The sequence below is a fragment of the Malaclemys terrapin genome, chromosome 25, assembly GCF_027887155.1.
Source record: "Malaclemys terrapin pileata isolate rMalTer1 chromosome 25, rMalTer1.hap1, whole genome shotgun sequence".
Taxonomy (NCBI): Eukaryota; Metazoa; Chordata; order Testudines; family Emydidae; genus Malaclemys; species Malaclemys terrapin.
Window position 1 is genome coordinate 15,776,203 of NC_071529.1, and position 23,871 is coordinate 15,800,073.

Consider the following 23,871-nt stretch of genomic DNA (forward strand, 5'->3'; position numbering starts at 1 on the left):
CGGCTGATTTCCCCAGGCCAGGAGACTGGGCACTCACGTTTTCCGGCCGCCCAGCTCAGTGAAGGAGCCTGTGACCAGCTCCTATTCAGCCTGAGGGGGGAAGGTGAACTGCAAGACCTCCCCGTCTCTGTCCTCCCAAAGGCCAACACAACTTGCTTGGCTAACAATACGTGTCCACCCACCACCTCCCTGAGCAGCGGGCGGCAGCTTGATGGCTCCCTCTTTTCTGACGTACCCACCGGGAACGCGGGGCTGTATATAAGGAGGGGACGCGCTGCCTGCCTGACACTTCAATCAGCAGCCAGGACCGCAAGCGCCAGGAAACAGCAGAGGTAAGTGCCCTCTTTGTGTTCCCCATTTGTAAAGGGGACAGAGCGCACCTGAGTCCCACGCTCCCCTAGGAAAGGAGGGAGGAGGGACTCCTGGGACCGGCTCTATCAAGCCCGCAGCGGTGCTCAAATTACAGGGGGGCCGGGTCGCCTGGCTGCTTTTCGGGGCTAACTCACGGCTGTCTTATGGCCCCCATCCTTCTCACCACTGTTTAAATCAAAGCAAGCCGCTTGCCATCCAGGGCCCCCCAGAGGTGAACCTGTCGGCTGGCAGCAAGGTTAGCAAAGACTCTCTGCTTAGGAAACTTTAGGATTTTTTCCCACTAAAAGGCTTCAGGATGAGTTGCTGAGAACTAATAATAATTCAACAGAGCCTCTGCAGCCCCTCACACAAATCACGTCACTGGGCTGACCTTCCTGCAGGGTGTTCAGCCGCAGAGCTGGGGCTAGCCGCCCTGCTGAGAGCAATGCCCACAGGCAGGAAAGGCAGAAGCAGGTAGGTCCCGCAAGCAGCCGCGGGAGGAGGATAATGAAAAAACCAGGGAGCCCCCCCACCCCTGTTAGGCAGCGGACCTGCCAGAGGGATAGCTACTGTCCACACCCTGTCCATGCAGGGCTGCTCACCGTCTCCCGCTCTCTGCAAAGCCGCTGCCACTGAGGACGGAATTCATGCTTGGCAGAAAACGATCTGCCATTAATGCCCCCCACCCTACCCCAGGCTCCAGCCCGAGCCACAATGTCAAGTCACAGCACGAGCCCCGCAGCCCAGGACTATGGGTTGTGTGGGACACGCCCTGAGGTTCACTCCAGTAACCGCCCAGGTCATCCAGCTGAAAACACGCTGCCCCATCTCTCCCAGCAGAGTCTGACCACGCTGCATTTCGGTCCCAGCCCCGTGGAACAAACCTCTCCCACGTCAGGGCTGAGTCCCGTGTGGACAGTGCCTGTGAAGAGCCAGGCCCGTGGGTGGCCTGGAGAGGGCCTGGGGCTCTTTCTGCCCTCGGTTTGGTTCACTCTGTCCTGTCTGTCTGGAGCAGTGGCCAGGGAAGGGGCTTGGCTGTGTGACCATGGGCCAGTCCCTCTCCCTCGTGTGCACCAGCGAAGACGGTATTGTCCCACGAGAGCCTCACAGGGAGCTGTTCATCCGTGGCTGGGGCTGGGTATCCCAGCAGGGGAGGTGCTGGCGCAGGGCGAAGCGCTGTTGTTACTCCTCCAGCTGAGCCCTGCCCCACTCTGGCCGTGGGAGGCTTTCGGTGCCAAAGGCTTTTCCCTACCCCGGTGCACTCCCGGGCCCCCCCAGGGGGGTGCTGCTGCTGCTCCAGGCCAGCCCTGGGCTGTGGGCCCCCGGGGGCCGTGACATGGCAAGTTCTCTTCTGTTACAGTCAGCTGAGGCTACTTCCAGAGATGAACCTGATGCTTCAAGTCACCTTCCTGGGTCTCCTGTCCCTGCTGGTGCAGGGCTGGGTTCAGAACAGATCCCTGCAGCGTGAGAGATGGAGCCAGCTGGACCTGCCGCAGAACAGAGAGCTGGTGAGCTGGGGGGCTGGTCTCTCTCCTAGATCGGGGGGCTGAGGCTGTTGGCACATGGCATTCCCACGACGCGGGAGCTGAGCTGGGCTGGAAGCAGCTCTCGCTACCCCCAAGGCGGGGGTGTAGAATGGCTTTTGATGAATAACTGATCGCGTCTCCCTTGTAGCTATTATATGGGGGGGAGAGTCTCTTTCTTTTCCATAACACAGGCTTGGGGAGGGGGCGGCTGGGATCAAAGGAAGTGGGGAGACAGCGAAATACCTCTGGGCTGAGTTTACATTAGCCAAGCCCTTGAGAGGGGCCTCTGGGCTTTCTCTGCCATCTCTGGAGCCGCGTGCTGTACGGGAGGCTTCATTTCAAGTGCCCATTAGGGCCTCACTAATGAACCACAATACCGGTGCCAGATGAATTCGCTCTCGCCACGGTGACTCATGCCACGGCGGGTCCTGCAGGGCCAGCCCGGCTCCCGGTCTGCGGGAGGCATTGTCTGGGGGAGAGCAGGCAAAGCCCCCTCCCGGGGAGTCCAGGCTCAATGGGGGCCTAAAAGCAAAGGGTCACGTGGCTAACACGTGTGTCTGTACGAGGCCTGTCGCCCTCACGCTGGGAGCAGATACAGCTCCTCAGCCTGACTCCGCAAGGAGCCCGTCTGCTGCTCCCTGCAGGGTCCCCTTGTGAGGCGGCCGGGGGCCCGTGCCCACGCCCTACGGTGAGAGCGCTCTGAGCTCAGCACAGCCCTAAGCGTCCCGTCCGCCTGGCTCTCAGCCAGACAAAGCGGGTGAGGCGGGTGCCCCGGGATCGGAACGGGCCAGCCCCTTCAGACTGAATGAGAACAGCCCCCCCCCCAGATGGCACCTCAAGCCCAGAGCTGCTGCCCCTTGGGAACGTTCTCCCCGGCTGCCGCTGCTGGACAGAGAAGGAGCAAGCGGAAGCCTCCGGGCCGCGCAGCCCCAGTACACCGAGGGGCAGAGGTACCGGAGCCCTGGGGCTGGCTGTTCCAGGGGGCTGTGAGCGCCAGCGAGGCTAAGGCCTGGGAAGTGGGTTTGAGGGCCTGAGTTGCTCACGCCCAGCAGCCTTGCAGAACCAGGAGCTGTTCCGCCTCGTGCACCAGGTGGTGAGCTTGGAGTCCAGCCCCTTCGCCCCAGGGCTGAGAGCAGCTCCCAGCAGGCCCTGTGGCGCAGGCTCCAGCACTTACCAGGACCCAGGTGGTTAAGGCACCCGCTGACTCAGGCCTGGTTTCCCCCACAGTTCCTAAGTGCCCTGCAGAGCTACTTCAGCAGCAGAGGGATCCATGTCGAGAAGGCTGCGCCGGCCTTCGTGCTGTCCACGAGGGATCGCAACCAGGGGGACCAGGAAGAACGAGAGCTGATGGCCCCCGATAGGGGGGTAGATGACTAGGAAGAGCTGATGGCAGGTAATGGCTCCCTTTCCTTGTCTTTGCTCAGGACCGGCTGGCTTGGCACTCATAAGACAGACGACGCACAGGGCCCCGGGGGTAGGTAGGTTTGTCCCCTCTGTAATGCATTTGTCCGAGTTGAGGCAGCGTGGGCTAGTGGAGCGGAAATGGGGCTGGAACCCAGGAGCCAGCAGGTTTATTGTTAGCAGTGTGGCCTTGTCCCTCTGATGGGGGGGGTGAACCGGGGGATGAAGCTTCACTCCCAATGTCTACAAAGAGTGCTCAGGGGGAAAACCCCAAGCAAGAACTAGACAGAGTTGTTCCACTGTTTGCTTCCCAGCCATCACATGGTGACTGCTCGAGCCCTGCTCTGTGACAGGCGTCGGCCCCCACCTCTGCATTGCTTTCCAAGCACCTGCAGTATACCTGGTACCCTCGAATTCAACCGTGCAAGGGAGGGCAGGCCCAGGCACCACACCAGCCTTGTCCTGGTGATTGTTCTATAAGAAACGAAATATGCAAAATTCCAGACAATTTTCATGATTGACCAGGTGCATTGTGGGGGTTGGATGCCGCTGTGAGCTAACAGGCATAAGCCGTTGCTGGAAGAGGAGCCTGGAATAGAGGCATGTAAGTTCTGGGCTGCACACCAGGAGGCAGGATGCTGGAGCCGATGGGAATAACGGGCTCTATGGGCCTGAGGGTCGGTGCCGGTGCGGCAGGAAGCGAGATACCAGGCTAGAGGCAGGGCCGGCTCCAGCATTTCTGCCACCCCAAACAAACAAACAAACAAACAAAAAGCCGCGATCGACGGCGGCAGTTCAGGGGCAGGTCCTTCGCTCCTAGAGGGAGTGAGGGACCTGCCGCCCCCAAATTGCCGCAGGTGCTGCCCCTCTCCCTTGGCCGCCCCAAGCACCTGCTGTGGCCCTGGCTAGAGGGGACAATGCTCTGCTCCAGTATGTACAGGAACTCTCTGTTACAAGCATTCTGCCTTCCGGAGTCTCGCGCTGACTGATTCCACCTTCGTCCGTTCCCGTTTCCCGTAGGTGGAGTCTTGGCAATACGATCGCTTCTGCCTCTGAGTACTTCACAGTGATGCACTGACTCTCCCCTGCTGCTGTGCTGCTGCACACTCACACGTGCACACGCGCACACACACGCGCATGCACACACACACACACACAGGCACACACACACACACACGGGCACGCACGCACACACACACGGGCACGCACGCACACACACACGAGTGACCTTTTTATATTTGCTGGGCTCTGCCTGCAATACTGTGCTGTAGGGTTGGATTCAATAAATTCTACTCTCTAATGCTTGTCATGTCACCTTCTTTGTGAATACCAGCAGCAGACGAGCTGCCATTTGGCTGTATCTCCGCACGTGAGATACCTGCTCCTTCCCCCAGAGCAGTCCAGGAGTTGGCAAGAAGGATTTGCACTGTCTGTCATACAAACAGGGGAATTCAAAATGATGTGTTGAAAAGAAAAGACAAGACATAGCCACTGTCCCTGAGTATCTCCCGGGAGTGAGGAAAGCATTAATATTATATAATGAGAACACTGCTGCATCCTTAACGATGGAGTAGCCACCGTCACCATAATTGTCTAATCTACCTATTGTTTATAGTGCACCCATCACCATAGTATCTGGTCACTACCTGCCTCCCCGTTTTTTCTGGGGGACACCTGGAGCTCCTGCTTCAGCTCTTGAACTCAGAAATTTTGTCTGGACCTTTTAAAAGTAGGTTTCTTTAGTGTCTTTGCTGCTGTCATGAAAGGATTTAGCCCAGATTGTGCCCAAAGCCCCAGAGAGCACCATCCCTGGGCAGGTTTCTTCCCCCTCCCGCTGCCGAACAGCTTCTGCTGCCTTGATCTCACCCCCATGCCCTGGACAATCAAAATAGCAACCCCCACCCAGTCCCAGGCACCTGCAGTCAGGAATTCCCCAGGCCCATGCACCTGAGCAGGGCACAGTCCTGCGGCCTGTCACAGCAAGGATGCGACCTGGTGCTGCAGAAGAGGTTTCTGGCGTATTTTGGTTTTGTTTCCTTAGTGAGATAAGGATGTAGGGTGTCCCTGCTGGTACCAAGGACTGGCCCGGGTCATGCAGGGAGAAGAAATGTATTCTGAAGAATTAAGAAAGCTGCCCTAAGTGTGGAAAGAAGCTGCTTCAGAAAGGCCTGAGGCCAGGTGGGAAAGGCTGTTCCCAGAGCCTCATCTCTAGGCAGGGACACAGTAGTTAGAGATGGAGAAGCTTCGTCTGTCACAGAACCTATTCCCTCAGTGTCACCCTACCATCCTGTCCCATCCCGGAGTCCATTCTCCAACACTACTGGCCTGTTCTGCAGAGAAGCTTAATGCTCACAACTCCAGTTGGATGGAAAAGCTGCTGTCGGTGCTGCATAGGTTTGCTGGAAGCCCCAGACAACATAGTCCCTTACCCAAGAGGCTTATTGGCCTCGTGAAGCGACTCGAGGGCCTTTCTCTGGCTGTAATGCGATAACTTTTGAATACCACGTCTGATCAATTCCGAAGGTTCAGGGAATGTTCTAAGCATCGATGAGCAGAACCCTGTTGATTTTGGGAAAAACTAGGGGGGGAAAACCCAAAGGGGAGAAATGTGGGGTCATAGAGCCCCTGGCATCTGGTTAGCAGAGCAGAAAGAAAAGAAATAAGAATAGTGGGAGGAATGGGGGTGCACAACATCCTTGGCAGGTGGGAAAGGGAACCCTGATATGAGGGGCATGGGAGGAGGGAGGCGTGAAGAGCCCCTTCCATGTATCAGATGGACAATGAGGGAAGGGAGGGTACCCAGACCCCCGGGTACGAGGGAGGGGGTGGGGAGAGATTGCAAGGGGTCCCTGAAGAGAGGAGAATGGGAGGTTGGGGGAAATGGAGAAATGCAAGGAGCCGCTCGCGTGTGCAATGAGTTTGGCTCCATAAGCAACGAAACGGGTGAGCCTCTAGGTTACCAGCAATGCTGTGACATCTAAATGGCTAAAAACTGGGGTTTAATGGGGGAAGGACGGGGTCAGACTCTCTTGGAGTGGGTTTAGGGTTCCTTTGTTGTAGAGGATGTTTATTTCTTGTCTGTTTGATGGGTTCTATAGCAAACTGGGGTTCCTGAGCAGGGCTCAAGGGCTCAAGACCCCCTCTCTTTTCCCGTGGCTAGACGGGGGGGGGTCTCTGAAAGGCAGCTCGGCTGAGAGTCTCCGTGTCCCCCTCTGGGTTTCCAGTTAGTTGTGATGAGTCTGAGCCGAGCAGGAGCAGGTTGGTGAGCTGCAGTGGATCAGCAGGGACCACGGGCCCCAACCGCCAGCTCCCAGCCCAGAGTCTCTAAGTCCCTCAGAGCCCTAAATGGGTCCCAGGACCCCCATCCCACTCGGCAGAGTCCTCCTGGCCCCAGGTGATGCTTAGTGACATGGGGGGGCACCTCTCCCCTTAGCTCCGCCCCCGCCAGGAGCCCCGCCCACTTCTACCCGTAGTCCCGCCCCCTCTAGGAGCCCCGCCCCGATCTCTCCCCTTAGCCCCGCCCCCTCCATGAGCCCCGCCCCACCTCGCTCATTAGCCCCGCCCCCTCCAGGAGCCCCGCCCCGACTCTCCCTCGTGAGCCCGCTTCCACGCCCCCTCTCGCGAGAGCCCCGGGGTCAGAGGTCGCCCGCAAAGTCGATAAAGTTGCTATTGAAATTTAAACGGAGATTTTGAAAATGGCGATGACCCACTTCCGGCGGGCAGCGGGGAGCGCTTCCGGGTCAGGCGCGGAGCGGCGGCGAGAGGCGGCCCCTGGCCCGGCCGCTCGGTGAGTGACGGCGGGCCCGGGCCCCGCCCCCGCTGGGGTATGGGCGTTACCCAGCATCCCCCGCGGGCTCCCCTCGGGCCCCCCGCCCCCCGGGCTGACAGCGCCGCCGGGGCGGGTTCGGGTGCGTGGGGCGGGGGGTGGTGAGGGCAGGGGGTGCTGGGGATGGGGGGCAGTGGGGTGGGAGGGAGGCTGGGGGCAGTGGGGCGGGGGGTGGTGAGGGCAGGGGGGGATGGGGATGGGGGGCAGTGGGGTGGGAGGGAGGCTGGGGGCAGTGGGGCGGGGGGTGGTGAGGGCAGGGGGTGCTGGGGATGGGGGGGCGGGGCAGTGTGCCGGGGGGTGGTGAGGGCAGGGGGGGATGGGGATGGCAGGGGAGGGAGGCTGGGAGCAGTGTGCCGGGGGGTGGTGAGGGCAGGGGGTGCTGAGGTTGGGGGGGCGGGGCAGTGTGCTGGGGATGGGGGGGCGGGGCAGTGGGGTGGGGACAGGGGGACTGGGAGCAGTGTGGCGGGGGGTGGTGAGGGCAGGGGGTGCTGGGGATGGGGGGCAGTGGGGTGGGAGGGAGGCTGGGGGCAGTGTGCCGGGGGGTGGTGAGGGCAGGGGGTGCTGGGGATGGGGGGGCGGGGCAGTGTGCTGGGGATGGGGGGGCGGGGCAGTGTGCCGGGGGGTGGTGAGGCAGGGGGGGATGGGGATGGCAGGGGAGGGAGGCTGGGAGCAGTGTGCCAGGGGGTGGTGAGGGCAGGGGGGGATGGGGATGGCAGGGGAGGGAGGCTGGGAGCAGTGTGCCGGGGGGTGGTGAGGGCAGGGGGGGATGGGGATGGGGGGGCGGGGCAGTGTGCTGGGGATGGGGGGGCGGGGCAGTGGGGTGGGGACAGGGGGACTGGGAGCAGTGTGGCGGGGGGGGTGAGGGCAGGGGGTGCTGGGGATGGGGGGGCGGGGCAGTGTGCTGGGGATGGGGGGGCGGGGCAGTGGGGTGGGGACAGGGGGACTGGGAGCAGTGTGGCGGGGGGGGGTGAGGGCAGGGGGTGCTGGGGATGGGGGGGCGGGGCAGTGTGCTGGGGATGGGGGGGCGGGGCAGTGGGGTGGGGACAGGGGGACTGGGAGCAGTGTGGCGGGGGGTGGTGAGGGCAGGGGGTGCTGGGGATGGGGGGGCGGGGCAGTGTGCTGGGGATGGGGGGGCGGGGCAGTGTGCTGGGGATGGGGGGGCGGGGCAGTGGGGTGGGGACAGGGGGACTGGGAGCAGTGTGGCGGGGGGTGGTGAGGGCAGGGGGTGCTGGGGATGGGGGGCAGTGGGGTGGGAGGGAGGCTGGGGGCAGTGTGCCGGGGGGTGGTGAGGGCAGGGGGGGATGGGGATGGCAGGGGAGGGAGGCTGGGAGCAGTGTGCCAGGGGGTGGTGAGGGCAGGGGGGGATGGGGATGGCAGGGGAGGGAGGCTGGGAGCAGTGTGCCGGGGGGTGGTGAGGGCAGGGGGGGATGGGGATGGGGGGGCGGGGCAGTGTGCTGGGGATGGGGGGGCGGGGCAGTGGGGTGGGGACAGGGGGACTGGGAGCAGTGTGGCGGGGGGGGGTGAGGGCAGGGGGTGCTGGGGATGGGGGGGCGGGGCAGTGTGCTGGGGATGGGGGGGCGGGGCAGTGGGGTGGGGACAGGGGGACTGGGAGCAGTGTGGCGGGGGGGGGTGAGGGCAGGGGGTGCTGGGGATGGGGGGGCGGGGCAGTGTGCTGGGGATGGGGGGGCGGGGCAGTGGGGTGGGGACAGGGGGACTGGGAGCAGTGTGGCGGGGGGTGGTGAGGGCAGGGGGTGCTGGGGATGGGGGGGCGGGGCAGTGTGCTGGGGATGGGGGGGCGGGGCAGTGTGCTGGGGACAGGGGGACTGGGAGCAGTGTGGCGGGGGGTGGTGAGGGCAGGGGGTGCTGGGGATGGGGGGCAGTGGGGTGGGAGGGAGGCTGGGGGCAGTGTGCCGGGGGGTGGTGAGGGCAGGGGGTGCTGGGGATGGGGGGGCGGGGCAGTGTGCCGGGGGGTGGTGAGGGCAGGGGGGGATGGGGATGGCAGGGGAGGGAGGCTGGGAGCAGTGTGCCAGGGGGTGGTGAGGGCAGGGGGGGATGGGGATGGCAGGGGAGGGAGGCTGGGAGCAGTGTGCCGGGGGGTGGTGAGGGCAGGGGGGGATGGGGATGGGGGGGCGGGGCAGTGTGCTGGGGATGGGGGGGCGGGGCAGTGGGGTGGGGACAGGGGGACTGGGAGCAGTGTGGCGGGGGGGGTGAGGGCAGGGGGTGCTGGGGATGGGGGGGCGGGGCAGTGTGCTGGGGATGGGGGGGCGGGGCAGTGGGGTGGGGACAGGGGGACTGGGAGCAGTGTGGCGGGGGGGGTGAGGGCAGGGGGTGCTGGGGATGGGGGGGCGGGGCAGTGTGCTGGGGATGGGGGGGCGGGGCAGTGGGGTGGGGACAGGGGGACTGGGAGCAGTGTGGCGGGGGGTGGTGAGGGCAGGGGGGGTTGGGGATGGGGGGCGGGGCAGTGTGCTGGGGATGGGGGGGCGGGGCAGTGGGGTGGGGACAGGGGGACTGGGAGCAGTGTGGCGGGGGGGGTGAGGGCAGGGGGTGCTGGGGATGGGGGGGCGGGGCAGTGTGCTGGGGATGGGGGGGCGGGGCAGTGTGCCGGGGGGTGGTGAGGGCAGGGGGGGATGGGGATGGCAGGGGAGGGAGGCTGGGAGCAGTGTGCCAGGGGGTGGTGAGGGCAGGGGGGGATGGGGATGGCAGGGGAGGGAGGCTGGGAGCAGTGTGCCGGGGGGTGGTGAGGGCAGGGGGGGTTGGGGATGGGGGGGCGGGGCAGTGTGCTGGGGATGGGGGGGCGGGGCAGTGGGGTGGGGACAGGGGGACTGGGAGCAGTGTGGCGGGGGGGGGTGAGGGCAGGGGGTGCTGGGGATGGGGGGGCGGGGCAGTGTGCTGGGGATGGGGGGGCGGGGCAGTGGGGTGGGGACAGGGGGACTGGGAGCAGTGTGGCGGGGGGTGGTGAGGGCAGGGGGTGCTGAGGATGGGGGGGCGGGGCAGTGTGCTGGGGATGGGGGGGCGGGGCAGTGGGGTGGGGACAGGGGGACTGGGAGCAGTGTGGCGGGGGGTGGTGAGGGCAGGGGGTGCTGAGGATGGGGGGGCGGGGCAGTGTGCTGGGGATGGGGGGGCGGGGCAGTGGGGTGGGGACAGGGGGACTGGGAGCAGTGTGGCTGGGGGTGGTGAGGGCAGGGGGTGCTGGGGATGGGGGGCAGTGGGGTGGGAGGGAGGCTGGGGGCAGTGTGCCGGGGGGTGGTGAGGGCAGGGGGTGCTGGGGATGGGGGGGCGGGGCAGTGTGCTGGGGATGGGGGGGCGGGGCAGTGTGCCGGGGGGTGGTGAGGGCAGGGGGGGATGGGGATGGCAGGGGAGGGAGGCTGGGAGCAGTGTGCCAGGGGGTGGTGAGGGCAGGGGGGTATGGGGATGGCAGGGGAGGGAGGCTGGGAGCAGTGTGCCGGGGGGTGGTGAGGGCAGGGGGGGATGGGGATGGGGGGGCGGGGCAGTGTGCTGGGGATGGGGGGGCGGGGCAGTGGGGTGGGGACAGGGGGACTGGGAGCAGTGTGGCGGGGGGGGTGAGGGCAGGGGGTGCTGGGGATGGGGGGGCGGGGCAGTGTGCTGGGGATGGGGGGGCGGGGCAGTGGGGTGGGGACAGGGGGACTGGGAGCAGTGTGGCAGGGGGTGGTGAGGGCAGGGGGTGCTGGGGATGGGGGGGCGGGGCAGTGTGCTGGGGATGGGGGGGCGGGGCAGTGTGCCGGGGGGTGGTGAGGGCAGGGGGTGCTGGGGATGGGGGGCAGTGGGGTGGGAGGGAGGCTGGGGGCAGTGTGCCGGGGGGTGGTGAGGGCAGGGGGTGCTGAGGATGGGGGGGCGGGGCAGTGTGCTGGGGATGGGGGGGCGGGGCAGTGTGCCGGGGGGTGGTGAGGGCAGGGGGGGATGGGGATGGCAGGGGAGGGAGGCTGGGAGCAGTGTGCCAGGGGGTGGTGAGGGCAGGGGGGGATGGGGATGGGGGGCAGTGGGGTGGGGATGGGGGGGCGGGGCAGTGTGGCAGAGGGTGGTGAGGACAGGGCAGTGAGGCGGGGGGCTGGGTGGTGAGGCTGGGGGCAAGTGAAGCTCAAGGGCCATGTTACTAGAGGTCACGCTTTGCTGTCACCAGCGTAACCCCCTCCCTTGCTCCTGTGTGTCTGTTCCAGGTACCATGTCTGTCTTCCGCTCAGGCCTGCTGGTGCTCACGGCCCCGCTCTCTGCCCTGTCTCTGCGCCTTGTGCCCATCCTGGCCTCGGCCTCCCGGATCGTGGAGGATACGCTCTACATTCACCTACAGCCGGGCCTCAGCTTGACCGGCTCTTCGCAGCCCGGGTCCACCTACGTGCCAGCCACACCTGAGGTCTATAGCCTCATCAACAAGCTGTATGCGGACGCTGACACCCACAGCCACCTGGACGTGCGGGTCCTGCTGACAAACATCCGCAACCAGAGCCTGACGCAGCAGTCGCTGTCCTCGGTGCAGAACCTCTCTCACCCGCCCGAGGTGATCCTGACCGACTTTCAGACCAGTGATGGGGGCCAGTACAACCCAGTCAAGCAGCGCCTGGAGCGTTATGCCACCAGCTGTTACAGTTGCAGGCCCAATCTTATCTCTGTGCTGCTGTACCCAGACTACGAGCCCATGATGGACCAAAGCGAGCTGCCCCCACGGGAGCCAGGCTTGGATGGCGGGGCTCTGCGGAGTTACAGCGATGTCGTTGTAGGGGGCACTTTCGACAGACTCCATAATGCTCACAAGATCCTTCTGAGTGCCTGCTGCCTGCTGGCTGAGAACCGGCTTCTGGTTGGTGTCTCTGACAAGGATCTTCTGGAGAGTGAGTGAGAATCCTAGTCCCAAACCAGGAAGCAAAACCCCAGTTACGCTCATTCTCCTCGGGCCATCACTCCTTTTGCTCCCAATGGCAGTGAAGGGAGCCGTTTCGATCGCTCTCTAGTGTTTCCCTTGGGCCAGCTTGGACTCTGCAGTGGGTGTGCTGTCCAAGCATCTAGGATGTTTAAAGGTGGAGTGTGTTCATTGTGGAGAAGGGGGTGAAGGGGGAGAGGAGGTTTCACATCAGTGGAGATGTAAAGCACATTTGAACCATGTGGGCACAGTGGTAATAGAGAAGCAGTATTTATTAACGAGACAGGAGAGTCATTTAGGCCCAGCGGTTAGGCTTGTTGGCTTTTAGGAGGAGATTTTGTAAACCTTCTTTCGGTGGTTTGTATCGCGCACTCTTCCCCGGCAGAAGCCTTGGGTTTGCGCCTGAGAACTGGACACTGGCCAGAGCTGATAAGGGAGACTCACCAGACTACTCCCACTGCCTGAGCCAAGGTGCAATGGCATCTCCGGGGAAAAGAGGAGCTGTCTCAATGTCCCGGCGGGGAGGGCTGTCATAGTGATTGGTATCTTGCTCGTGTCCCCTGAGCGTGTTTTGCTGTCTGTGTTTTCATGACAGATGTGCTGCCCTTGGAGTTAAATATTCCCTGCCAAGCAGCCCAAGGCTGAGTCACTTGTCTGTGCTCGCTGCTGCTTTGTGCAGAGATGATGCTCCTCTGATAGCAAACCCAAGGAATTGCAGCATTGTTGTCTTGCCAGAGTGACTCCTTTCTCCAACACCCAGAAACCTGGGGAGCGCAATGCCCTTTGGGCACTCGGGAAGTGCGGGCTCAGGTCATTCCAGAGGTTGCTAAAGCCTTTGTAGCATCTCTGTTAGCCCCTCCTTTAACTGTCACTATTTGCTGCTAGCTCTGGGTGTGGGGAGCTGCACACTGTGGCTTCCTCCCTGTTTCTTGTCCCTTCCAGATAAGACGCTGAAGGAGCTGATCCAACCATACGAGCAACGAGTGGAGAAGCTCTGTGAGTTCCTGGTGGACGTGAAGCCCTCTTTGCGTTATGACATTGTGCCTCTGGTAGACCCCTATGGCCCATCGATAACGGACCCTGACCTGGAGTGTATAGTAGTCAGTGAGGAGACCCGCAAGGGAGGGGTGGCCGTGAACAAGAAGAGACTTGAAAATGTAATGCCTTTAAAGCTGACCTAGCGGAATACACCCCCTCCTGCTATTCATTCCTTAATTGTGGGGCGAAATCGGTGGCATTGAAAGTGGGGGCCTGGGAGTTCTCACCAGAGCCAGGCATAGGGCAGCAGGTGCTGTACAAGCTCCCCAGTTTGACTCTTCCCGTGAGCAGCAGTCCTGACCTGCACTCCCCCTGCTGTTCCAGGCCTGGGCTTCCTCCCCACCCCCCCACCTCAACTCTGCCAATGCCCCTCGGGGCCTGGTTGTCCTTCCTAAGTGTGTTGGGAAGGGAGGGAAAGAATGAAAACTCAGAGAGCTGGGAATGGAGCGTGCAAGGGATAAATGGGACAAACCGTTTATTGGGTTTTGTCCTCCTCTGAGCTCCACAGAGATGGCCCCTCCATGGCGGGGACCTTGCCCCTTAAGGCTGTACCTCTTCATTGGGGTTGGCCTTCTGCAGAAACCTCCCCCGATCTGTGGCTCGTGTCACGAGGTGTAAAGCCCTGCCCCTCCAGTCATACCCCCTCTGGAGCAGTGGGGGGAAGCTACCCAAGGGGGACCCTTTCCTCCCGTCATCTCCTCTCACTGGTTGAGCAAGAGCACCCCAGTGACGCACCTGGGAACTCAGCAGTCCCTGTTGAGGCTGTTTCTCTGTCCACTGTCACGTATAGGAACTGCCAGCCCTATCAGATGGGCCCTGGACCCAACAGGAGATTTCTGTCTGCAACAGCAGCTGGTGCCCAGTGCATGGATCCCCTTAATGGACAATTCTGGAAGAGCCTGCCCCAGGGGAGCTCTCTCCTGGGCCCAGGCAGTTACTCGTTGGCCTGGCCCCAAAGGATAGTAGGGGAGCTGTGTCCTGTAGGTAGAAAGAGGGGCCTGATTCCTTGGGACCCTCCCCTTCTCTGGCAGCTGCTTTCCCTCCTGACTCCAGAGTCCCCTTCTGTCACCCCAGTCCTTGCCCAGCAGCGGCCTGTAGCACTGCCCAGTCGCAGGCAGGTGGGGACTAATCGTGGGAGGCAGCAACTCCAGCCTCCTTGCAGAACTGCCCACAGGCCGGCTGATTGCAGGGGGCCTCCAGAGCTTGGTGTGAAGATGCTGCCTTCACTGTGACTCTGCTGGGGGGCCGGTCTGACTGAAGGGCTGCTGGTGGCTCCCCACCCTCTGACCACGCTGTGCTGCACATTCTGTTTGCAGGGGCTCTCCGAGCTGGCCCTCCATGAGATCCTGCTGGTTAAAGATCTCCGGCACGGAGAGAACGAAGAGGAAAAGATCAGCTCCTCCAGCATCCGGCAGAGGCTGCTTGGAACGCTGCTGCAGCCGCCACAGGTAGGAAGGCACAGTAACTGGAGGCTCTGCCGCCGCCACTCCCATCCGTTTGCCAAGCGACCTCCGGCCTGTAGGGTTTTGTGTGGCTTCTAGCCCTGGGGAGAGATGCTGGTCTACTCCACCTCAGTGAGTGGGGACCAGAAACAACAATGGGTGACACCAAGACAACAGGGTCAAATAACAAGGGCGGCGATGAGAGTGGGGCCATAGAGACAACACAAGGGAGCGCTGAGCAGAGAGGCCTGGACAGGGCCCGTTGCTGGAGTCAGCTGGCCCCGGGCCCTGTAACTGCATCCTCCTCCTGGACTGATGCCAGAAGGAGGTTGACGGTGACGTTCCTGGGCTTAGTTTGGATCTTGTGACCATAACTAAGCACAGGGAGAAGTGCAGCTGGACGTTGAGCGGGTCTGGGGGGAGGTGTGGCAGCCTGGTGTGGTGGAGACTGGGGTGTGCCGGGGTCTCCCTCTCAGGGGCATCCATGGAACATACCAAGACCAGACCATGTCTCTACTCACAGTCCCCGGGAGGAGCTGACAGCTTGCATCAGCTTTCACATCCATCCTCAGAGCTCGTGGGGATTCACGATCAGGGCCTCTTCTCCCCAACCCTTCCTGCCCCCACCAGCGCTGAGTAGCTTTGGAATCTTCTGACGCTGTAACTCTTCTTTGTGTAGAAAGGCCCGGCCCAGCCTTCTCGTCCCTATGTGATCGGTCTGACTGGAGGAACTGGAAGTGGGAAAAGTTCCATTGCCAGACACTTGGAACGCCTTGGAGCTTTCCTCATCGATGTTGACAAACTGGGCCACGAAGCCTATGCCCCAGGTGGCCCTGCATATGAGCAGGTGGCGGAGGAGTTCGGAGAAGGTACAGCGAGCATATTCTGCGTAGAATGTCGGGGCAGCAAGGGTGACGGGGACACATCATAGACTCATAGAATCTCAGGGTTGGAAGGGACCTCAGGAGGTCATCTAGTCCAACCCCCTGCTCAAAGCAGGACCAATCCCCAGACAGATTTTTGCCCCAGATCCCTAAATGGCCCCCTCAAGGATTGAACGCACAACCCTGGGTTTAGCAGGCCAATGCTCAAACCACTGAGCTATCCCTCCCCCCTAATCATCTTAGTAACTTCTGAGTTCCAAATCTCTCCCTCCTTTGGTTTGGGAGCAGTCCGCGTACCCTGCACTTCCCCAGCTCACAGCGCTGTGGAGAGCTAGTGTCTGAAAGTGGAGTGCTGGAGGTAGTTTTCTTATCCACTGACATCTTTGGCTGTAAACAGCATCCAGGATTATTTGCCCTGGACCCAGGATGCTCGCTAACTTGTGCGTCCCTATCCTGGATATTGGCGGCCACTGAAGCAGCAGAACGCCAGGCTACCTAGCGTGTGTCTGTTGGCTGACTGTCCCTAGCTGGTGTCTCGGAACCAAACGTACAGCTCTTTGGGTTCCAGAGGGTGCTACTGGCAGAGAACTCTTGGACGTAGGTTGGTTTGGAAGCCTGAACTGCTGGGCAGGGCCCTGTAAGACACGGGGAGCCAAGCTTCGCTGATCGAAGGACTGTGTTGTAACCAGAGTTGTGGTAGCATAAAGGCTGCTTGTGATTGGCAGAAAATGGTGCCAGCTGCAGGTGCCCTCATCCTTAGTACACAGGGCCCAGCATACAGTGCTCCAGGTCAGTGGCACTCACCCTTTCCAGACTCCTGTACCCTTTCAAGAGTCTGATTTGTCTTCTGGACCCCCAAGAATCACCTCACTTAAAAACTTACAAAATCAGACATCCAAATACAGCCGTGTCACAGCACACTAGTACTGACAAACGGCTGACTTTCTCGTTTACCATATAATTATCAAACAGATCAATGGGAATTGAAATATTGTACTTACATTTCAGTGTCTAGTAAACAGAGCAGTATAAACAAATCATTGCCTGTGAAATTTTAAGTTGTACTGACTTCACTAGTGCTTTTTATGTAGCCTGTTGTAAAACTAGGCAAATCTCTAGATGAGTGGATGTATCTCCTGGAAGACCTGTGTGTATCCCCAGGGGCACTTGTACCCCTGGTTGAGAACCACTGCTCTGGTTTGAACCAAGCAGAAGGTGCTTACATTAAGACGAAACCTAGCATGTTGGTCTGTAGCATTTTTAGGCCTTGCCTCTGTGCCATGAGCATGTTGGCCACCCTTCTGCTTTAAAAGTTGCCTGAAGGTGAGGAGAAAGGGACTTAGAGACGAGCCTGTAAGGTTGTCCAAAAATCTGTTGTCTTTTCCATAAGAAATTCAGGTCTTGGAGACCTGGCGACGTGATATGTGAAAGCTGAGCAGTGGAGGGGGGCGAGATTCTTAGGAAGATCACTGAGCTGTTTTTAACTCCTGTTGAATTCCACTGCCTAATGAACCGTAGAGAGAAAGGACATTTCTGGTAAGGCAGGAGACCTCCCACTCCATAGCTGTGCCCGCCAACAAGTTCTCCAGCCAGAGCAGGGAAGGCTGGACTTGACATTCCTAATGTTCTCAAGGTGAAGGAAAAAGCCCTTTCCTGCCCTCTCTACACTTTAAAGAAGCCGGGGTTTGAAACCTTGTTTGCAGATCCCTTTAAGGGAATGCCAGGCAGAGACCCCACTCAGCAGCTCCTGCTTCCCTTGGAGCCCTTCTCCCATGAGGATCTGAACTGAGTCCTTTTTTTACTGTTCCTCTTTGTCTTCCAGACATTTTGAATGAAGATGGGACAATTAACAGGAAAATCCTGGGGGCCAAAGTGTTTGGAAACCAGGTAAAACCCGCCCATCTCCGTGTTAGTATTTCACCTCTCCTGTCCTCACTGCTGCCAAGGCTTCGGTATCTTCCCCTCTGTGCTTCTGCTGCTCCCTCGGCTCCCACCGGCTGTTTTTTCCTAGCGTGAAGGTGTTGGCAGTGCTGGATCCCCGGATCCCCTCCGCAGCCCAAGCCACCTACCAGGGGAGACCCATTTCCAGGGCGACATCTCCCAGTGTTGGTCTAAGCGCTGGCGTACATGTGGCCCAGGCTGATTGACCCTGTGTGTCCTGGGGTTTCCCTGAGCAGAGTTAACCAACACGGTGATGGGAACACGGACCACTGGTCCGCTCCTGTGCTCCTCCTTTCACTAGTGGGAGACTGGCAACCCTGGATTTTGAGCTGCAGCTGAGGTGTGGAAGGGGAGTTAAGTCTCCATGACCTCCTTGTTCCTTGGCTTGTCTGAGTGGGAGCCCTGTGTGGGCACCGTTCTGCTGGGCCCTGGACTGCGACTCCCACTTCCCCAGCTTCCTCTGTTACATAGTGATAGATCCTCTCCGCTGAGCTCTTGCAGTGACTGAGATCAGGTTACTACTGATGGAGTCGCTCGGAGAATCTGTTCCCTGCAGGGCAGGAAAGAGGAGGAGAGCACCTTGCTTCCTAGGGCAGCATCACCACTTTCCATCGGGGGCTAACCTAGCAAGCTGGAAACGTGGGACCCTTGCGGGAGGGGGCAGTAGGGATGCTTGTGGGTGACTCCCTTTGCGGGGTTACCCAGGAAATCTGTCACTTGATCGTATGAAAGCAAATAACTGATGTCCAGCCATGTGCCCTTGCTAGGAGCGGTTAAAGTGTCTCACGGACATCGTGTGGCCGGTGATTGCTAAGATGACAAAGAGGCAGCTGAATGAAGCAGCAGACCAGGGTGAGCGTGATCTTCCCCCCTGAACCCAAAGGGGACTGGGACTTATCATCCCGTTACCACCGCACAGCCCAGGGACCCTGGGTAACTGTTGTCCTAAGCCCCCGTCTGCAGCTGCATCTACTTCCTGGTAGGTTTTCCCAGCTCAGTCCTTTCTGTGCTTTACTGGGAGCTCGTCCACTGCATCTTCCTGCAGTTGGGTAAGTGCCAGGGGCCAAACTGCTACCAGACTTGGATTGGGAGCCTTTGCATGAAATGGTTGGATACTCTGCCCCCTCCCCCCTCCAGAAAAGGCCATGAGTGCATTTGTAATTCCAAATCCCAGCAGTGAGTTTCCCCGGGAGAGAATTCCTCTAGCTCCCTGGGGAAATGGAACGCCCCTGGAGCATTGCTAGTCTCACAGACATTTTCCTGGAGACGCTCCCGTGGCCCGGCCCAGCCTGTGTGCACGTGCTAGGCTGGAAACAGTCTGGGGCCTGCTGCTTTCTCTTCTGCACGGGGTTCTCTTGCTCCGCGGTAAAGTGTCTGCGCTGCCCGTTTGCAGCAACGCGTGACATTTCAGGCTTGCTTGGATTGGCTCGTAGGAGCAGCCCCAGGGAATTGGGCGCTTGTGGTTCCCAAGCACTCATGGGGAATGGCCTCGTTCCACAGGGAAAGTGGTGTGTGTGCTGGATGTCGCCGTGCTGCTGGAGGCCGGCTGGACAGATATGGTCCATGAGGTCTGGATGGCCAGCGTCCCGGAGAAGGAGGTAGGTGACTCCCTGCCCCAGCCATTGGCTCCTGGTGTGCCCGCCTGGAAGTGAACATCCCCTCTTGGTCTTTTCAGGCCCTGCGCCGCATCGTGGCCAGAGATGGGCTGAGTGAAGAGGCTGCTCGCAACAGGCTGCAAAGCCAGTTGAGCAACGCCCAGAGGGTGAAGCAGTCCCATGTTGTGCTGTGCACCCTCTGGGAGCCAGAGGCTACCCAGAAGCAGGTGAGAGCCCAGGGGCGCCCGGCTGGGGATCCAGGAGTGCTTGCTGTCTTGCCTAGGACAGGCCAGCAGGGACGGAGGGGAGCCGTTGGGGTCCATCCCTCTGGCAGAGATGCAAGCCCTACCTGCCCTGCGGCTTCAGCCGAGGACTTAGATACCACGTGGTTAGATAGGAGTCCTGCCTGGGCTACCCGTAGGGTCTCGGACAAGCCGCTGCTCGCCGGGTTATGCTCAGATCGGGTGAGAGCGTTGTTCCGCTCTAGTGGAATGGGGCTTATGGAATATCTGGTCCCTACAGCTGGCTCAGATGCGGAGCCAGAGATCTTCCGTGTCCCTCTCCCTATGGAGGAGCGATGGCTGCTGGCTCTTTCCTTCCCGGGATGAGGGTCGTCTCCTTGGAACGCAGCGCATTCTGGTAGATGCCCAATTGCTGATTAGCTCAGCGGAATCAGGGGTTAGTGGGTGGCCAGTGAGAACCCCCAAGTCCTGTCTGTGCTGCAGCCACCCTGGCAGATCCGCCCCCCGGCTGGGTTATGAGTCCTAAACACAGCCTGGGAGGAGTGAAAGGTTTCGGGGCTTTGTCCGGACTGCACTGTAAGTGGAGTTCACGCCTGCCCCTGCGCCAGTGCTCTAGCAGGCTGTGCCCATCTCCGCCCTGGCACAACTGCATTTGGTGCCCTTTTTTGCTTCTGAACCCTGACGTGCTGTCCCACGTTTGTTCTGGCAGGTGGAGAAGGCCTGGGCCCTCCTGCAGCAGCGCATCGGCCAAGACTAGAGTCTTGGGACCTGGTGGTTTTTCCCATCACTCCTGTCTCATCTTCCTGCACAGCCAGACTGGGAATCCCAGCACTGCTGGGCCCTGCTGCCAGGGGTTGAGGGCCTGCGCTCTTGACCCCACTCTCTCTCACACCGTGTTCGAGCATCGCATATCGTCAGTCAGCCGGGCGCAGTTCAGGTCTCAGCTGGGTGGTTAAAATGGCTTGTCTGGTATCAAGGGGGAGGGGGTGGGGGCAGAGGCATCCTGCTTTACTGTCGCTAAAGGCCCTGACCAAGAGGCAGCCCCCTGCTGTGGGCTCAAAGGGCAGTGAGAGGCACAAGCCAGGAAGGTAGCAGCAGCACTTGCCTGATGTGACTGATGTTCCCTGCACCCCCTGAGGCCGCAGTCTCCCAGGAGCCAGAGAACACTGCCCCACAGCACGTCCCAGGAGCAGGCCCAGCTCCATTTGCCACCCTAAACATCTTTGGGCTACACTGTATGGAGCGGGGACATGAGCGCCGTCACCCTCCTTGTATGATCAGTATCGCCTGGATTGTCCCCCTTTCTCAGTGCATGCGCCGCGGTGGCACGGGCTGCCAGACCTGGGCAGACGCTGTACCCTGCGGGCATGTGCCAGTTAAAGGTCTGGTTTGCACAGTCTGTCTCTGTGTGGTAATTGTTCTGCCAGGCCTGTTTCTTCTGTTCACCTCAAGCCCAAGGGCCTGTCCCCGAGCAGGCTGTATTTGTGCCGCTGGTCTACGGTAACGCAGCTCTCCCTGCCGTAGGGGAGAATCCTGCTGGCTCGTGATGGGATCTTCACGAGCCCTCGTGTCACTCCGTGGAGCACAGGCTCCTGCAGCCACAGGTGCTGAGCACTGGGCCAGCACCGGGCCCGAGCTCTGTTGAACTTGGGGGACCCGAGAGGGCTTTTCCCCAGTCTCTGAGCACTGCTAGTGCCAGCCTAGTGTTTTCAGAGCCTCAACTGAAGTTAGCTTAAGGCTGTTCATAGGGATGATACAAAGCCCCCGTGCAGAGCTCTTGTGCAGCAGGGAAACGGATCCAAATTGCACAACACTAGTGCAGCAAAGCAGCCGTGTCCTCCGCTCCTCCCTGGATCCAGGGTGCAGTGAGGAAGGGGTGATGTAGACGCCCCTCGGGTGTGCTGCTGCCATCACCAGCCCTTGCAGCAGGAGCTCTGCCGATGGACTGGAAGCGGCAGAGGCTGAGTTCGTGTTCAGTTTCATGCCCAGCATGTACTGGGTTCTCTCTCAGCCCTGGACATGGTGTAGGTGCTCGGCTTGGCCCTGTGAGGGGTGAGTCTGTACGGTGCCCTAACCAGCCAGCTCTGAATCCTTCATTAGCCTCCCAGGACCTGCCCTTCTGTGCCTTGCAGTAGAGTGCTGATTACACCCGACTGTCCCAACAGACAGCACCAAAGCCGCGTGCAGGAACCGGCCTGGCTGCTCTCTCTGGCTCTCAGTAACCAAGGCGCTTAATTCACTTTTAAAAACTAGACCTAGCAGTTGTGCCAGGTGGCCAGCAGGGGGCGCTGCTCTCATTCAACCAGCTATCACCACTGCACGGGGCAGAGGGACCTAAATTCCATGCCACTTTTGGGGGTGCTGATGATTTGAGATTCACTTTACTCCCACTAGCACCTCTAGTGCAAGGCCCGTGTTCATAGGGTCAGCGGGTGATGCAGGTTGATGGGCACGGGAAGGCAAAGCTGATGGCAGAATAAGATCTTGGATGGACGGAGAGGTCTCCTGGGTGGATCAAAAAGACCATTCAGCCACCAAGAGGGTAGCAGCGAATCGGTGGGTGCAAATAATAAAGATGCCACGTAAGAAGCAGCACCTCTAATCTCTCCTTGTATGTTCTTTGGTATGGGGACAAACATTCCAACTCCCAGGCAGAACCCAGGAGAGCTGTCCACCCTCCCCCATTCCTCTGGCCAAAGAGCAATGGAGGGAAGCAGTGCCCCCCCTCCCTTCAGAGTCTGGGGGGTTGTCTACATGGGAAGGAAGGTTATACTGGTTAAGCCAAGGTGTGACTTTAAACTGATCATAGAACTGGCAGGGACCTTGAGAGGTCATCTAGTCCAGTCCCCTGCACTCAAGGCAGGACTGAGTATTATCAGACCATCCCTGACAGGTGTTTGTTCAACCTGCTCTTAAAAATCCCCAATGATGGAGATTCCACCACCTCCCTGGGCAATTTATTCCAGTGCTTAACCACCCTGACAGGAAGTTTTTCCTCATGTCCAACCTAAACTGCCCTTGCTGCAATTTAAGCCCATTGCTTCTTGTCCTATCCTGAGAGGTTAAGAACAATTCTTCTCCGTCCTCCTTGTAACAACCTTTTATGTACTTGAAAACTGTTATCAAGTCCCCTCTCAGTCTTCTCTTCTCCAGACTAAACAAACCCAGTTTTTTTCAATCTTCACTCATAGGTCATGTTTTCTACGTCGAGCACCCACGGAACAGGGGGGAAGTCGGTGCCTGTGCTTGCAACCCCTCCCAGCTTGGTATTGAGAGTTGGAACAGTATAGTAACACCATGCCCCATCCTTGTCGCCACTGAAATTCAGTGGACCAGGGGCTTTTTTCAGCATTGCTTATGACATTTAGGAAGGGTTTTAAGCTAACCTGAAAAAGCCACAAGTACTCCTGTTCTTTTTACTTGGATAGTGGACTCTTGGGGTCCATGTGGGGTTATACTGGAACAACTGTTGGTTTAGCGATACCGGTATAACCGGTCAAACTTTCCCATGTAGACAAACCCTGACTGCTCCTTACTGGGAGGGAGCAGGGCTTGCTGTTCACACTCTTTTCAGTCCTACAGTAGATCAGGGTGTTTCCCCTCCCGCAAACCTATTGCACTCTTCCCCCAAGCTGTGTTCTGGTCACAGAAGCTTCATCTCTGAGGATAGGGTGGGTCCATCACCAAGGGTCAATGAAGGAAAGGTCCCACCCTACTGTCCCTGAGCTCTTGGTGAGGTACAAGACACACCCAGAGGGGAAGCAGAGCTGAGTGATACTGAACTTCACCCATCCCAGAAACCAGGCCCAGCTGGGGCCTGTCCCTTCTGCCTCCAACCAAGGAGAACGTTGATTCCCTGATGCTGACGGAAGAGCGACAACACTGGCGGGTTTCAGACCATCTCCCAATGCTGCTGCCAGTCGTCCCTCGAGAGGTTCCAGCCCTTGAAGCTGGTGGAAACGCCTCATGAAAACTCACTTTCAGACTGCAGTGAGCGGACACTTTCCTTCCCTAGGCCTGAGTCTGCTGCAGGAAGTCAAGGACACTTTTTAGCTGAGGGAAAGAGGAAATTAAATTCCAGACTGAGAGGGCGTCAGAGTAGCTGGGCCAGGAGGTCTGGATATGTTGGCTGTTTGCAATCCCGCTCCCTTGGGCTGGCCAGCATACTTGGAGTGTGAGTCATCTGCAACGGAAGCCAGGTTTGTCAAGTGTCTGTTACACAACCGGCCCTCAGGAAACCAGCCGCCCACCTGTAGGTCAGGTTGGAGTTTTGCCTAGACCAGGGGTTCTCAAACTGGGGGTCGGGACCCCTCAGGGGGTCATGAGGTCATTACATGGGGGGGGGTCGTCAGCTGTTAGCCTCCACCCCAACCCCCCCTTTGCCTCCAGCATTTATAATGGTGTTAAATATATAAATAAGGTGTGTTTAATGGATAAGGGGGGGTTGCACACACGCAGAGGCTTGCGATGTGAAAGGGGGCACCAGTATGAAAGTTTGAGACCCACTGGCCTAGAGCTCTAGGTTCCAGGGCTGCAAAGCCAGCAATTGTCCATCTCGTGCCCTGGGGCTGGGGATGTTCCCCGGGGCCAGTCTCGCTGGAGCCCTAAATGAGCCCTGGTGTTTGCAGGCAGTTACCTCTCTAATTCACCCCCTGTATTCACACGCTCCCCCCCCCACACACACACACACACTCAGCGACCCCCGAACTCGCACCTAGGACACGGCTCCATCTTGGGACCAAGGCTGTGTCC

At 60.0% G+C, this 23,871-nt stretch overlaps 2 protein-coding genes and 1 long non-coding RNA gene across 3 annotated transcripts in view; 2 read left to right on the forward strand and 1 right to left on the reverse strand.

Annotated features, from left to right (window-relative positions):
- STAT3 (signal transducer and activator of transcription 3) overlaps window positions 1-23,871 on the reverse strand; it is a 295,156-nt gene that overhangs the window by 185,422 nt on the left and 85,863 nt on the right. The window lies entirely within an intron of this gene.
- Window positions 265-4,516, forward strand: LOC128829090 (uncharacterized). The gene is made up of 4 exons (XR_008443289.1): window positions 265-332; window positions 1,712-1,859; window positions 3,105-3,270; window positions 4,299-4,516. It is a non-coding gene; the product is annotated as an uncharacterized LOC128829090 (long non-coding RNA).
- On the forward strand, window positions 7,135-19,962 carry COASY (Coenzyme A synthase). Its single transcript, XM_054014239.1, has 10 exons — window positions 7,135-7,186; window positions 11,280-11,948; window positions 12,920-13,134; window positions 14,332-14,463; window positions 15,137-15,326; window positions 17,164-17,228; window positions 18,050-18,134; window positions 18,783-18,880; window positions 18,958-19,104; window positions 19,829-19,962. The coding sequence occupies exons 2-10, from the start codon at window positions 11,285-11,287 to the stop codon at window positions 19,874-19,876; spliced, it is 1,644 nt and encodes a 547-aa protein (XP_053870214.1). The 5' UTR covers window positions 7,135-7,186; window positions 11,280-11,284; the 3' UTR covers window positions 19,877-19,962.